This window comes from Erpetoichthys calabaricus, chromosome 17, assembly GCF_900747795.2.
Source record: "Erpetoichthys calabaricus chromosome 17, fErpCal1.3, whole genome shotgun sequence".
Taxonomy (NCBI): domain Eukaryota; kingdom Metazoa; phylum Chordata; class Cladistia; order Polypteriformes; family Polypteridae; genus Erpetoichthys; species Erpetoichthys calabaricus.
Window position 1 is genome coordinate 20,820,290 of NC_041410.2, and position 16,874 is coordinate 20,837,163.

The 16,874-nt window shown below is 44.6% G+C and overlaps 1 protein-coding gene across 1 annotated transcript in view; it reads left to right on the forward strand.

The window, feature by feature from the left end:
* mtmr10 (myotubularin related protein 10) overlaps positions 1–16,772 on the forward strand; it is a 105,839-nt gene extending 89,067 nt beyond the window's left edge. The window contains 7 exon segments of the mRNA XM_028823539.2: positions 5,042–5,111; positions 5,263–5,333; positions 6,159–6,331; positions 8,985–9,155; positions 9,750–9,932; positions 12,039–12,329; positions 12,331–16,772. Coding sequence (XP_028679372.2) covers positions 5,042–5,111; positions 5,263–5,333; positions 6,159–6,331; positions 8,985–9,155; positions 9,750–9,932; positions 12,039–12,329; positions 12,331–12,639 — 1,268 coding nt within the window. The 3' untranslated portion in view covers positions 12,640–16,772.
* The last annotated feature ends 102 nt before the right edge of the window (positions 16,773–16,874 follow it).

The following is a 16,874-nucleotide window of genomic DNA, read 5'->3' on the forward strand; positions in this document are numbered from 1 at the left end:
CGTGTGATGATACGACATACAGTAGGCACAATTTATCATATCCAGTATACAATTTTAATAACTTATTTTATCATCAATGAAGGGCACAGGCTGGCACCTGACTAGAACAGGTGTTCTGTGTCCATTAGTGGTCCAGCTGCGGGCCCACCCGTCTGGTCCTTCAAGACTATCTGTCCATGAAACCTTTGAAAAATCAGTCATCGTGTAGTTCATGGCCCAGTCTTGACGCCTTAACTTGTGAACTTTACTTGGCGGTGGTTGTGTTTCAGCCTTCTCTGCCTTAGCCACGTCTCGGAGCACATGACACCTTGTACTTCTGGACACTCCAGGTGGGCAGCATTTCTGGATTGTGGTGGTGCTGGAGGCTAATGGGTTCCTGGTAGCTTCATGTTAAAATCTTCTCCAGTCTTTGTCATTTATTTGCACCTTTTCTTCTTGACCCTTTGTAACCCTGCTGACTATTCACAACAAAAACCTTTGATTGACCATTGGTCACATCTCGGATACTTTAGCAATTTCCAGAGTGTGGCATCCATCTAAAAACGCATTTTACAGTTTTTGACGTTCAGTGTCAGTTAAATACATTTCTTTTTTTGGCCTTTTTCACCTTAGTTAACTGTTTTAGATAGATAGATAGATAGATACTTTATTAATCCCAAGGGGAAATTCACACTTCACATTTTAGGGCGGATGTCGACTTTTGTCAAGAGTAGGGTTTGAGAGCAGAGGGGTAGAGGGCGATAATCAGTTGTAAATGTCGACATGACTCACTGTTACATTACAGGTAGACCTGTAGGAGGACCGTTAGACTCGTTGACTTGATGTCGAATTTTAGCGTGTGCATGAGTAGCCTAGAGCAGGGGTAGGCAACGTCGGTCCTGGTGAGCCGCAGTGGCTACAGGTTTTCATTCCAACCCAATTGCTTAATTAGAAACCAATCATTGCCAATCTCAGACCTTATTTAATTTTATGGCTTGTTAGTCTGTGCAATGTAAGGCTTTTATATCGTAGATTTTTTTCCTTTCCAAGGATATCATCCAAATGATATGAAGCCTAAAACAGATAATTTTCAGTCTGTCACATTTTTCTATTAAGTGTTTTATTAAATCAAACCGTGAATGATGAACACACACAGATGTAATTGGAAAAAAGCTAGCTGGAGAACTGCTGGCTGCTTTGTCTTTTACATCTTATTGTTAATAAGGAGCAATTAAAACACTGAATGCAGCAGTTTAAGATTGAAATAAGCAATTAAGGTTGGAGAACCTTAACAAGCGAGACCACTAAAATGAAGCATCAAAATGTCACTTAAGCAATATGTGGTTCATCAGCAATAATTGAGTTCTCGTTAAGGAACTGGGTTGGAACAAAAACCTGCACATACTGCGGCTCACCAGGACCGACGTTGCCTATCCCTGGCCTAGAGTGAACGCCGTCTAGAATGGCGTCGACATCAGGCGAGAGAGTGAAGAGAATGCGCAAAGCAGTATGCTCTGTGTGCATTATTTATTTATTTTTTTGCGTGTTATCTGTGGATCGGACTTTGACTTAACTAACTCTGATTTGAGTGCAAACGAGCTGGAAATCGAAAACGAAAGACAGGTAGCTGTTTTTTTTTTTTCCCAGAAAATCTCTTTCAGCTTATGAGTGATGAGACAAACAGGTATGTAGTAAGTATTTGAATTTACATACTGGAGAGGCTCTTGGAACAAAAAAACCAGAGTGACATTTGTCATAAATAAGTATTTTCTGTTCATTTATGTGTGACACCATTACTTTTTAGAAAACTGGGTTTTTTTGGGAAAATATTCAGCCCTGGGAGAATACGAAAAAAAATAATTAACCCTTAAAAGAGTTAATGAAGCTGCCCAACAATTGTGCGCACCTTAATATAATAAGACACTCTTAATATAAGGTGTTAATCACATCAAGCCACACGCCGTGACGGTCTGGGTCGGCTCCACTCACCTTTGTTACATCTGGGAGCCTCTTCAACTTGGAACTGCCGATAGTCCTGAACCGAGATGAGCCGGGCAAATGAGGACCCACACGTGCAGCAAGGGGTAGGTGCAAAACAAAGTGTCAAGTGTTTTTATTAAAACCAAGCAAAAACTGTTCAAAAGTGCAATGCATCAAATCATTAAACAGATAATCCAGTAAAACCAAAGTGAATGTGGAGGCTAAAATACTCCAAATAAATATCCATCCATCCATTTCCCAACCCGCTGAATCCGAACACAGGGTCACGGGGGCCTGCTGGAGCCAATCCCAGCCAACACAGGGCACAAGGCAGGAACCAATCCAGGGCAGGGTGCCAACCCACCACAGCCAAATAAATATCCAATATCCAAATCCATTAAAATGAGGATCAAAGTCACAGCATGAAACAGTCCTTTAAAAACTCCCGAGCCCTGGTGCGTCCTTCTAAAATGTGATGTCTCCCCAGCTTACCCTGCTCAGATGCTTCTACCTGTCCTTCTGACAGGTGCAGTCAATTCTTAATACCTGGCTCAGGTCCCCATTGCCAGTCTGGTGGCATTCGTGGGGCGCTGTGCCGAGCCACACACACGTCTCCCACCACCAGTCCTTCGGTGTCTGTGGGACAACCGGCTAACAGGCCGCTCCTACTTCCCCAAAATCACTCAATAGGAGCGCCCCAGACTCCTCTAACCGAGGTTCGCTCCCAGCCACCCTCCTCCATTCCCTCATTCTCTGCCATCTCTATCCTTCTTTCCTTTAACCTCCATTTCCTCTTCCTTTTCTTTTTCTCTCCTCTGTTCTTATTTCTCTGTTCTTCCTCTCTGCCGTATAAGCTCCTCTTATATTGGTTTAATTGGGTGCAGATGTGACCCTCAGCCCACTATGTGGTATGAATGAGGCACCTGACTGATCCACTCGCATATTTGCACGCTAGTATGCGATCGGCCAAGCGCCACAGTCAACCCTGGAGTGGTGCCGTCATGCGCACACCCACACCCGTCCTGAGCCTGCACAGATTCGGGACACAAAATTGGCAGCCATCGGTGTGCAGAGGGAAGGAGGCAGGCAGCCAGGAGGACAGCCCCTGGGAGGAACATAGAACTGACGCTCGAGGGGGCTGAAGAGGGCCACTGCAACTCAGCATTTTTGGGACGGCTGGAGTGGCCCGATGCTCACTCTCGTGTAAGGCCGAGGAGTGGCAGTGAGAGGTGGAGAGGGTCGGCTAAGTATGGCACCCAGAAAGGAAAGGTTGGCTGTGCCTGTCGGGAGGACGTCTCCTCTGGCTGCAGAATCCCAATTGGGGTAAGCAAAGGAGACGTTGGTTTTTGAAATGAAGCACCAGGGCCTGTGAAGGTTATATGGAGCAGATTCCAGCCACGTGATTTTATCCTCGTTTTTATTGGATATACCAGGCTTTTCAAAATGAAAGAGCAGATTTCAATTTTATTTCAAACAAACTGTTTAAGACAGAAACACATTCTGCACATCACTGGATAGAGGAAAGTTCAAAGTTTAAAAGCCCACTGTGGGATATGGCCAGCCGTTCATCCCGGCCAATACCCCCAGGCTGCCAGATGGAACCTTCCCGGCAACATGGAGGTTCCCCCGAATTCCAGCAGGGCATCATGGACCTTGGAGTTTTCCTTCACAGCCCTGCTGGATACCATGGGGGCCACCAGAGGACGCTGCAGGGAGGCAAAAGGATTTATATTTGCACTATAGCCCGGAAGTACGTCCTAGTCACAGGGACAGAAGAAATGAAGTACTTCCGGGATGAAGAAAAGGAGTTTTCAGCTGACCCGGAAGTGTTAAGAATCACATGGACTGAGGGATCAGAAGCACTTCTGGGTCAAGGACTTTAAAAGGACGATGGGAAATCCCAGCAGTGAGCCGAGTTGGGAGGAAGGGTGACTGAGCTGCTGGGAGGTGTGGAGGATTATTGTTATTGTATTGTGATTATTGATTTATTATTGGATAGTGGAGTGTAGGTGCTTTGTGCACACTATTATTATAATAAATAATAATTATTGGACTTTTATCTGGTGTCTGGCGTCTGATCTGAGGGTTCAAGGGGACATCAGCGCCCCCTATCTGTCACGCCACCTAAAAGTACCAGTGAATGCCGCAGAGCGCTGTTTCTCGTTTATAGTAAAATATCGACAACACCACAAGAGAAATCAGTTTGCCTGCTGCAATTTGCAAAGTGAGGTGGACAACAAGATCTTGCTCATCTCATCGTCTATGGCCTCCCAAAGTCTCCAGACCTTACCCCCTGCGATTTTTATCTATGGGGGTACATTAAAGAAAGAGTGTTTGTTCCACTTATGCCTGCTAATTTTGAAGATTTGCGACATTGAATTGCGGAAGCTGTGAATTCAGTGACTAGGGACCTATTGACTCGTGTGTGCTAAGGAATGGTCCAGCGTTTGGATGTTTGCTCATGTTGAGTACATGCAAACCTCAAGGACCAGACTTTGAACTTGCCTCTATCCAGTGATGTGCGGAATTTGTTTCTGTCTTAAACAGTTTGTTTGAAATACATTTTTGAAATCTGCACTTTCATTTTGAATAGCCCTGTATTTATATGGATATTTAAATCTCCATCTGAATGTGTTCTTTATACTTTATTTATTTAAGTAGCAGAAGAATTGGATGCACTGCACTATTTAAACACTGGCGTGTTTGTCTGATGGATTTGTAATAAAAGCACTGCCAACCCCTTGCTGCATGTGTGTGTGTGTCCTCATTTGCTTGGCTCATCTCGGTTTGTGACTTATCGGCAGTTCGGGGGCACAACAGGAAGCATGGAGCCGACCCGGACCATCACAGACCTCCAGTATGAGAGCTGGGTTTAAAATACAGTATGTGCTCCATTTGGAAAACCAAAAGAAATGGAACCAATTGTATCATAAATGGCGTAAGTTGCCTTGGATAAAGACGTCAGTCAAATAAGTACATGTCAAAGTAACATAAATGGAGTAAAAGTGTCGCGACTCACCTAGCATATCCAATTTGGGGTTTACAATTAAAGACTGATCAGCCTTTTGTGTATTTGATTCAGATCCTTTCGAAGAGTCAGAGGAGAGGTGGCTGTCTTCCATTGAGAACTCCCGTTGGCTGGAATATGTCAGGTACTGTGGGTTCCGATACTTTGGAGGGGGAGCTGGAGGCAGGAGTAACCAACGGTTGTCATTCCTTAACAGGTCTTTGTTTGTACCTGCCGATGCCGAGGTATCTGCTACAACTCTTGACTTCACTCGGGACGTTCTTTTTGCATTCCAGGTGTTGCTTGAAACATGCAGCCGAGCTGGTGTACATGCTGGAGGGCAAGCGGGTTTCGGTTATTCTTCAAGGTGAGACCCAGTTGTACGTGTAAATCTGTCCCATACAGCAGGGCTTCACTGTATATTATTGGGGGCTTTCTGCAGGCGTCCACCGTGTTTCAAGTTCTGTTCTTTAACAGCTGGTCTTTGTAAGGTCTTCACACACACAAGCCTGCTAGGTGTAGCTAAGTGTATGGTTCTAATGGTCTTGATATTGCAGATCTCCTACTCATCAGACTTTGTGAAGTTAACAAGTTCATACTATAAAACACAAAGTTGGGGACTCTCACTGTGACCTGGGCATCGTGTTGCAATCTGGAAATATTCTGCTCTGCTTGTAAAGAGTTGTAGTCGAGTGTTCACACTGACAGACGCTACATGAGAGTCACAAGGCCACAGACAGTCTACACCAGTGACTTTACTAGACATCGATCCTTGCCAGTGATGGAACACACTATCACTATTTAATTGTGGGCCTCGTTAGAGCTTTCATTCTGGCACGCCAGATGAATATTTGTAATTTATCAAGAATATCATCTCATGATTTGTGGACTGGAGCAGATTTGCCCTTTCCATTCCTTCACTTTTTTCTTTTCCATTTTGTCCCAAATATTTCATGACGAGTGCCATTACGTGTGCTCCTCTTGTCAGCTTTCACTCTGTGTCTGTGTAGAGGCACTTGGCAGTTCGACTGCAGTCCCCCCAAGCTAAGCAGGCGTCTCGGACACATCACAGCTCCTCATTCCCAACTGCTGAATCCACAGCAACATCTAGAGGGCCACGGCGGACATGCAGCCTTGACAGTTAATGGGTGCACACATCTGCACATCTAAACTACGTCTTGCTTTTTCACAGAGGAAGAAGACCGGGACCTGTCCTGTCTGATCTCTTCTCTCATCCAAGTGATGCTGGACCCCCACTTCCGGAGTATTGCAGGCTTTCAGAGCCTCTTACAGAAGGAGTGGGTGATGGCTGGATACAGGTTTCTTGATAGATGTAACCACTTGAAGAAGTCGGACAAGGAGGAGGTGAGATGGCAGATGCACTCATTTTTTTGGTTTTAACTTATGCCACCTTTGCTTTATTGACCTGTTTTGGCAGCTGAAGTTTAAATTGTGTGTGTGTGTGAATGTTGTGTGTGTACTTTTACAAATGAACTCTTTTTTTAAGGGTACAAGTGAAAGCAAATTTCTCATATTTCCAAATCTAAATTACTGCAAATGATGGCCATATAAAAGATTTCAATGCTAAATGGTATTTTTTAAACTATTTTTTCTTACTAAAGTATATCAGTTGTCAAATTCATCTTTCAATTTGTGTGTGTGTGTGTGTGTATCGATCTCCAGGCTGTCAAATAAATGAACCACACACCGTGGCGCAACATAAAGGGGCTTCACCTCTGACGCTGACATCCGAGGTTCAATCCCCGAGAGAGGTGCAGTGAGTGTGTACGCCTGATGAGCCCAGATGAGGGTGAAACACGTGTCGCGTACTCTTTGCATTATTTGACAGTAAACTATGCAACATTCTATGATCTGCTTCTCACAACTGAGAAGGCCCCGTGGCAGATGTTTGCCGACTTGCAGACCAACCACATGCGTTACCTGGTAGGTAACCACCCATACAATCAGATTGTGTTTCAGACTACGAATGCTATGAATATATATATATATAATATAGATAGATAGATAGATAGTGGGGAACAACCCGGACACAGACGGGCAGACATTGTTTAAAGCACCACAACACGTTTATTTACAAGACTATTTATCCAAATGAAGCACACACAACCCACTTCACCCCAAAGCCCAGGCCTTCTTCCACAATGCCTTTTCCTCAGGTCCACGTCCACTGCTGTCCTCCTCTTGCTCCGTCCTTCTCTGCTCACGACTCCAGCCATTGAATGGAAGGTGGCGGCCCCTTTTATGATCACCCGGACGTGCTCCAGGTGCTTCCTGATTAGCTTCCGCCGGCCCTTCCTGGTGTGGCGTTAGTACTGGCTGCGCACCTGGAAGCACTCTGGGTGTCCCTGGTCTTCTTCCCCCCAGCACTTCAGGGTGTGGTGGAAGTGCTGAGGGCCAGGGCTCCACAGGCATCGGGGCGCCCTCTGGCGGTGACCACGGGCCCCTAAGCTCTGTTCCCGTGGTCCCCAAAGCCACCAGGGCGGTCGCCCCCTCATGGTCTGGAGGAGGCGTAAGCCCTCCTCCGGTCCTTCTGGGTGTCCTGGGTACCACCCCCGGCCGCTTGCCACAATATATATATATATATATATATATATGTATATGTGTGTATATGTATGTGTATATGTGTATGTATGGTCTCGATATATATATAATATATATCATGTGTGTATATATATATATATATATATATATATATAATGTGTATATATATGTGTGGGTGGGTGGTGCGATTGGTACTCCAGCCGCTGTAAGAATCCTCCCAGTGTTCCACTACATTCAAACTGGTGTGGTGCCGAGGTGTCACGCGTTGCTTGGCTGCACTCGGGTCCTAATTTGGGATCCTGAGGAGGTTCGTCATGTGGTGGGTGTGCTGTATCAGTGTATGCACCCCAACCTCTATTCTGAATTACTGCAATGAAGTATTAAACACCGTATCATTTTTAAAGTGCTAGATAAATAAATAAATAATTAATCTCAGTGCATGATGTCTTGATATATTTGTTATGGTGGTCAGCATTGCCTCTGATTTTGTCGTTTGTCAAGACTCTTCTGATAAACCAGGGTGGGAGGGGGCTCAGTAAAGTTGTAAGGCTGCTTTGGTCCTTCCTGTGATGCTGAGGTCTCCCTGTGTGTGTGTATCCAGCAGGGGGCGCTAGCTCCCTGGGAATAAGTTCTTTTGTGATTACAGCGTGTGTCATAACCCATTTCTATATAGATATGAAATTAAAATGGCGATACCCCTCCCTTAGTGATATGGCAGTAAGAAATCACATAGGAGAAATAACTTGACTTTCTTTAATAATGGCTTACGTGACATAACATACGAAGGAAGCCAATGGCAAGAACCCAGTTTGGGAGTGGGGGCCTGATGTGTAGATTCTGCCATTTCCACCATTGCAGTGGAAGGATTTTCAGGACCGGATGACGTTATCTCCCATCCGTCCGTCAGCTTCAAAGGTGCGCCAGGCAATGTTCCAAGGCTTTATACCCTTTCTTCTTGTGCAGGCCCACACTTAGGTGAATTATGCCATTCCAAACAAGGCAAAGAAGATACAGTTTCACACTGACTTTGACACACAGAAATAGTATCCAACAGTCCTCAGTCTGACTGCGCGTTTCGCCGTTATCTTTTATCTGTCTTGTGTTAATGCTTGCCTAGCAGTTCTAGATGGTGAGCCCCTGTGCTAAATGTGGCTCTGTGTCAACTGTGCATATGAGTATACAATGACAGATTTACAAGATATATTTGCACAGAGCACATTGACATATTAAACTTATGCTTATTACATTGTGTGAATGGAGAGATGTGTCCACACTTCATTTCTGAATGTCCGAGTCCCACTGCAGCTTGACGTTCCCCTGCTTGGTCAGTTCATTTCACTAAGTTTCCAGCAGGCCTGGCCTGATTCCCCTGCCATTCTTTGCACCCTGCACATGTCCACACCCACTGAAGGGGGCCCTGACACTGACGGGATTCTGTTGTGGTCTTCTCCTGCAGTCCCCCTTGTTCCTGCTCTTTCTGGACTGTGTCTGGCAGCTGCTTGTCCAGTATCCTGCTGCCTTTGAGTTCACTGAGACCTTCCTGACAGTTTTGGGTGACAGCTTGTGGCTCTCGATCTTCAGCACGTTTCTCTTCAATTGTCCCCAGCAGCAGGATGAACACTGCAGGGTAAGGCTTGTTTGTTTGTTTCTTATTCCTCATCTGGCTCATCCCTTAAAGCACTGGGTATTTATAACAGAACATCAAAATTGTCAAAAAATGAATATCAGAGCCCCCCCCCCATCATTCCCTCAGCAGAGACCCCCCTTGCTGTGGGGGTGTATATTGAATTAACTTTGAATGTTTTCCGCTGAGGTCCTTTAGGGGACTTTTTGCAACTGTTCAGCTTGCACAATCCAGACATGCGTCGAGATTCCAGATGTGCTCTCCGTGTAACACAACTCACTCGCTCGCTCACTCTTCTATGAAGTCCCTCCTGCTGTAGCGCTGTAGATGTTCTCATAACGCAGTACATTTACATTTATTTATTTGGCTGACGTCTTTCTCCAAGGCGCCTTACACCATTTATAATACAGCTGCTGACATTTCTGTTGGTTTTCCACTTGGAGCCCAGGCAGGTCAGGTGACTCACTCAGAGTCACACAGTGGTGTCAGTAGTGGGATTTGAACCCACAGCCTCAGTGTTTGAGGTCCAAAGCCTTAACCACTGCACCACACTGCAGTACAATACAACTAATCCTGTACACCTGTTTTCTTTTACAGGAGTTTGTAAAAAGCAGGAGTATCAGCTGTGGAGATGAAAAGCCTTTACGGTTTCCTCCGGTCTGGGATTGGTCTCAGCAGTTCTCCGAGAAAGACCAGGCTCTCTTTAATAACCCACTGTATGTTGGCAAAAGTGCGAGCTGTGTGCAAAATGGAGCCGTAAAGTCGTTTAAAAGAACAAAGGTAAGTGAACAGACGACGCTGCCCGCTTCTGCCCTTTGCTCAGTACTCGGCTCCTCTGCCTTTTTATTTTTTTGGGGTGCAGCACTGCATTGTAGTAAAGCCAGGTGGCGCTGCAGCTTTACAGGGTCCAGGGGGCTGCGTTAGTGAAGTCCGAGTCATGTCGCTGTCTTTGTAAACAAGTGCCCCAATTTTCCTTTCCATGTGTTACAGTGGTGTGAAAACGTTGTCTGTGACTGAATACTGAAGTGAGCAGAAGGTAACCTGATCACCAAAAAGCATACAGTCAAAGATGACACATTTATAAAAGTTTAGTGTATTGCTTTTGTTTGGTACAATTATACAGTGAAAACAGTAGAGGACCACCATACAAAGGTTTGGGCACCCCAAGATATTTGAGGTCTCATATAACTTTTCCCAAGGTGGTCTCAGACCTTCATGAGCTCTGTAAGCCTATGGCTTGTTCACAATCATCGTTAGGAAACCCCAGGTGATGCAAACTGCAAAGATGTATAAATTCTCAGACTCCTCAAACCTTCTCCCAACTATCAGTAGCCATGGGCTCCTCTAAGCAGCCGCCTAGAACTCTGAAAAATAAAAGAATTGAGGCTCACAAAGCAGGAGAAGGCGACAAGAAGATAGCAAAGTGTTTTCAGGTTGCTGTTTCCTCAGTTTGTTATGTTATTAAGAAATGGCAGTTAACAGGAATGGTGGAGGTCAAGTTGAGGCCTGGAACACTAAGAAAACTTTCTGAAAGAACTGCTCAATGGATTGCTAGAAAGGCAAATAAAAACCATGTTTGACTACAAAGGACCTTCAGGAAGACTTAGCAGACTCTGGAGCAGTGGTGCCATGTTCTACTGTGCAGTGACACCTGAACAAATATAACCTTCATGGTAGAGTCAGCAGAAGAAAACCTTTCCTGTGTCCTCGCCACAAAATTCAGCACCTGAAGTTTGCAAATGAACATCTAAACAGCCCTGATGCATTCTGGAAATGAAGTCAAAATAGAACTTTTTGGCTACAATGTGCAAATGGATGTTTGTGGAAAAAAGGTGCAGAATGCCAGGAAAAGAACATGTCTGCAACTATTAAGCATGGCAGTGAATCAATCAGATTTGGGCTTGTGTTGCACAGAGTGGCACAGGGAACATGTCATTGGTAGAGGAAAGAATGGGTTCAAATAAATACCAGCAAGTTCCGGAAGCAAACATCACATCATCTGTAAAAAAGTTGAAGTTAAAAAGAGGAACAACATCATGAGCTGAAACACACCTGAAAATCTGCAGTGGAATACCTCAAGAGGCACAAGCTGACGGTTTTGCCCTCACCTTCACAGCCACCGACTTAAACATCATTGAAAATCTGTGGATGGAGCAGTTCATTTAAGATGGCCCAAGAATCATGCAGAGCTAGAAGCCTTTTGTAAAGGACGAATGGGCGAAAATACCCCAAGTAAGATTTGAAAGACTCTTAGCTGGCTACAAAAAGCGTTTACAAGCGGTGATACTCGCCAAAGGGGGTCTTACTGACCATGTCGGGGGGCCCAAACATTTGCTTCAGGCCCTTTTCATTTTTTTGGTATTTTGTACCTGTGAATGATGGAAGTAAAAATATAATTGTGCTAAAAATATTAAAGAAATATGTTATCTTTGACTTTGCTTTTTGGTGATCAGTTCATCTTCTGCTCACTTAACTATTCACATTAAGACATTTTAAGCAAGGGGGCCCAAACATTTGCATGCCGCTGTTTCCACACTAAAGCCCTATGGGTAGGTGAATATAAAATGCTTTCTTTGTAGACCCTGACATTATTAGAAATGCATGAAATAACAGACGCCCATCATGCTGATGCCTCTGTGGTTTTTCCTCCCAGATCCCCAAAGACGTGCATATTATGCCAATTCGAGGGGACAGTTAACCTGTGTGGGGGCTCTGTGATGGACTGGCGCCTGCCTTGTAGATCATGTTGCTTGAACGTCCGTCCCTGTGCCTTTGATTTATGTAACGTTACAATTGAGAGCAGTTTGTTTTGTGCTCATATTGAGGTAGCTCGTGTTCTCGCCCCTCTGCTTGTTAAATAATGCTGACTTCTTCTCCCTTCCTCAGAAAAACTACAGTTGCACTCTTCGAGGAACATCATCACTGAAGAACGGTTTGCTCAGCGAGCCAGAGTTTATGCCAAGGAGAAACTCTCTGGTCCTCCGCCTGAAAGCGGACTTCTCGCACGTGAGAGATTACCCAGACAGCCCATCAGAGCAGTTCTTCTGCGAGTGGTTCTCTAAGCCCGCCGATCTGCAAGGGCTTCTGCTCCCACAGCTTCTCCCATCCCACATCAAACTTTGGAAACTGTATTTCCTACGCTGGGTCCCTGAAGTACAGATCAACATGGGGGGGTCCCGTCACTGCCTTCCACAAAATGTCCGTGTTGGCAGACGAGATTGAAATGCTGCAGCAGCGCTTGCGGCAGTACAAAGGAGTGGGCTCTCTGTCGGCGGGCACTCCTGAAGCTCACCAGAGCAGGATGTTCTTCAGGGCAAGCAACTTGAGTGACTCTTCTCCGATGCCTGAATACTTGACCTCATCATTCCCGTTTTCTCCTGTTGGGAATCTCTGCAAACGCAGCATTCTTGGAACTCCACTCAGTAAATTTTTAGGCGGGACCAAAATTTGGATCTCCACAGAAACTCTGGCCAGTGAGGCAATGTGAGTCGCGCGGTGGGCAGAGCCCTGTGCACTTGGCAGTGGGGTTGGCGAGAAGTGGAATGGCTACAACCTTTGGGGGGGGGGGGGGGGGCAGCGGGCTGTACTGGTTACATATTTTGCACAAAATTCTTTAAAAAAAAAAAAAAAAAATCGGCTTGAATCGCACAATTTTTCAGGTAATACTCTGCTGCCAAGATTGCTTTTCTTACGGACATAAAATATTTTTGTAGTTGTACCGACTTTAAGGGCTCGCTCGTTCTACTGTACGTATCGCAAATTTGGCCACTCGGTTGACATATGGAATCCGCGCAGACACAAATAGAGAAGTTTGTTGTAAATGCAGCGAGCGGAGTGCGGCGTCACACACCCGGCTCTCGAACTGCTGTTCACGTGTCGCATGATGTGCCATAACGGCAAGTGCCGACGTTAAAGTCGCGGGCATCTGCCTGCATGGAACGGAGAGTGACGGCTGAGACTTGTTGACGCCACCAGTGACTCCCGCTCCTGGACTTGTTAAGGGTGTTGCCTTTAAGTGCACTGACTCTTCCGCCTGGTGCTTGGGAGAGATGCGACCTGACGCTGCTGTGCAGCTCTGGCGCGCTTTGTTTTTATTTTGGTTATAATTTGTCATATATATCAAATGATTTTAACAGCTTACTAGAACTGTCACTATTTACCAAAGTGTGAATGGATGATTTTCCTTGATAAACGTGTTTTGATTTCTGGTAGTTGTATCAACAGCCGAAGTTCAAACCAGCTTGGTTATCAAATGGTGAAACTTGTGTTTGATAGGCAAGTCTAACGCTTGATAAGCGCTTGGAGGAAACGGTGAAAAGCAGCGCAGTCGTGATGTGTAATAAGACATAGAGGAGGACTTGCTGACCACATCTAGTGCTCCAGCAGGGGGGCTTCATCACGAATTTAAAAAAACGTAAGGCATACTGCCTCAGTAAGAAAAGCAATTTAAACAAATAAGCAGACCCTTATTCAGGTTGTGTTGTTCTCCACAAATATATGAAGACGGCTGATTAGAGAAGCTCTTTTCTTGTGCACCAGATGCAGGCCTTTGGAATTTTGGGGTGTTGAAGGTTTATTTCTGGCAGAAGTAATCGCCTCTGTGTGTTTATAAGTCCAGTGATACAGTTGGGACAGCCCAGTGGTCTTGTGAGGCCCTGACGTGTGTGTGTGTGTGTGTGTGACTGACGAGACGTAGCTTTACTCTTACAGAAGCGCTCACGGTGGAGTGTTGGTGAACAGCAGCCTAATGTGCTGTGCAGATTTTAGGAGAGGCACACAGTGGGCTACACCCTCCTCTACGATGGTCTCCTTGTCGGACATGTAACAGCAAAGGGGTTTGTTTGGCCCTGTGTTTAAACTCTCTCTCCACTTTCATTGAGTTGCTCTGACATTCTAACACCGTTAAGATTACATATACTTACAGTCCCAAGTCGCAGCCCACCAAACCGTAGGTTTTGAAAGTCCCGTTTGTAGCCACTCAGGTAAGGTGTCGGCGTCCAGAATTTACTGGATTGCACAGTCAGATTGACCAATGTGGTGACTACAAAACATACCGAGGTGCAAATGTTCCCAATTAAATAGACAGTGGGGCGTTACCAGGGGCACAAGACGGGCAGGCAGTGACTGGACTATCAACCACAAGGGTGCCAGTTCTTGTCACAGCTCTGAAGCCCTGTGTGACACACAAGTTCAGCCCAGTGGCTGCCACTATCTTATTTGAAGTGGACTCCCACCTCGTAATTAAGCAAGCTGCTCTTTCACTGTTTCTATGTGAATTTTTTTTTTCCAGAAATTATTAGGCAAACATTTTACCAAATGAAGCAAACTCGTGTGTGGTAGATGGATACAAATTCTTTTGCAAGGCTTTTTAATAGTTTGTCCTTCTCTAAGCTCTCTGACTAAAAAGCATCCAAGTGGGTAACACTGAAGCACCTGCCCTTCAGCAGCCAGAGTTGTTTGGTCTGCCAGTCAGTATTTGGGTACAGGTAGGGGCACAAACCTCACAGAAAAAGAACAAAAAAAAAAGCAAAATTCTATGAAAATGACAAAACAGAGTTAAGCATTTAATGATATGGCAGAAATGCAAATATTTCTTTCTTCTAAATGTAAACACACTACCGCACTTTTTTGGAATATGAAATTAGAAAGAAAAATAAGTCCGCTAATTAAACAGCACTATCACGTAAAGAGAAAAATTGTTGGCACCAAATTGGGGTGCCAGTAGTGGAGCCGACTTGCCCTGGCAGCTGTACAGTACACTGAGCTGGCAAATCGCCCTTGGCGTACAACAAAGACAGACGAGCATCTGTGGAGAGCTCATGCCTGGCTTTAACACTTGAAGAAGAAGAGGGCCACCAGTCCCAGCAGCAGCAGAGAGGTACAGTAGAGTCTAAAAATACTAAACTTACTAACACTTCCCACCACCTGGGGTCTGGCAGGATTAGTCTGGTGGAGCAGCTGATGAAGGGGCTTCGGAAATCCTTGTGTGGAGTTTTCAATTAAACGGTTGGTATAAATTCTAAATTGCACATATTTGTAAATTGTGATCATTTGATTAACCCTTATTACAACCTAGAAGTTGACAAAGATGTATATTTTTATAGTTCCATAGTTTGGTACTATCAGTAGTGGTCATTTAGACATTATTTAAGCAAGATTTATTGTGTGATTGAAGTTTTGGATTCACTTGCATTGCCCAGCGGGGTTTGTGATAAAGGGATACTAGATATTTATATGAGGTTTTCCTTATTTGCTGATATGGTACAATACTACCGCTTTAAAAATGGAATTTTGACACTGTTTTCAGATTGTATATATTTTTAAAATCGTAAAAGGTTTCATGTCCTAAAGATATTTTGAAAAAGTATATATTTGTAACATTTCTGAAAAAAAAGAAGTTTGCGTTACCTTTGCAAAACCAGTCATTAAATGGATGAGGGCTTAAGTACTGCTCTTTTTATTTTTATAATTCTTGTTCCTGGTAGTTTCTCAATAAGGTTGGGTACAACTGTCCCAAGGCTTCTGTGGACTTCAGTCCCAGGACAGGTTACTTGAGTTCTTCATTTGGACTTAATACAGGGTGGCGCAGGGAAACAGGAAATTTTCAATTGACGTTCAGTGCACAAATAAAGATGTTACAAAATACATTTAATGATGAAATGGGTACACTTGGCTTTTAAGATGTCCTCACAAACAGTGAGATTGTCACTGTTGCATGAATGACGCGCCTTCTAAACAATCGTCGAATAGCTGCCATCAATTGTCGGGAAGTATGTGAAGTGTGGACTTCCTCTTTAAGGCTGAACTCGTTTCTTCAAAATTACACACCCATGTTGTAATCGCATGAGCAGACGGGACACGATCATGACGTCCTAACTGGTAATGACACTGAAATTCCCTTTGCGCAGCGGTCACAATATCGCCATTCTTATACAAGGCTTTCTCAGTGAACGCTTGTTGCGCACCACTCCACTGCTCCATTATAACTAACGGCAGAGGGTTCTAAACAACTGCCGACACCCCAGGGTTGCCAACACCCAGTTCCAGAATTTCCCGTCTCCCTGCACCACCCTGTATTAGCACAGTCAGTCTTGCCATTTTGAGATCACGGCTTTAATTGATGCGTCTTGACAGTTCCCCCAACCGAGAGGTCTACATAAAGCAGGTCATTTTTCTTGACAGGCCTTGGTGTAAATTATAAAGGTTTAATTTGTTGAAACCACTGCCCTGTCCACTCATTGGTTAAAGTCCTGAGATCTCAAAAACAAAGCCGTGTTGATATTCTGGAAAAGGTGTGAATGATCCCTGGCAGGGTCACTGGTACAAATAAACAAAGAAAAGGAGTGGCGTCCATGATGGGGGTCCAACAAACTGCCACTACTGAGCGGCCACTCAAGCCCTCGAGAACACAGCTGCCTACCTTTATCAAAGAAATCTGCCACCGTTTGCCTTTGGAATATATACTTCACTTGGAATCGACCTTATTTTCCTATTAGTTTTTTTTTTTTAATGCACTCTTTCTGTATTAAGGCTGTGTTATTAAAATGGCACAATTTGAAACAAAACTGTTAACTGGTAATGTAATACTAAATAAAAACTTAATTTTCAGCAATAATAATCCACACCTCTTGCCCCACTTTGCCTTTGTTTGAGTTGCATGCTTTATTCTTTTACGTGAAGCCTCATTTCTTTGCATTCTGTGATTTACAGCATAGTTGAGCG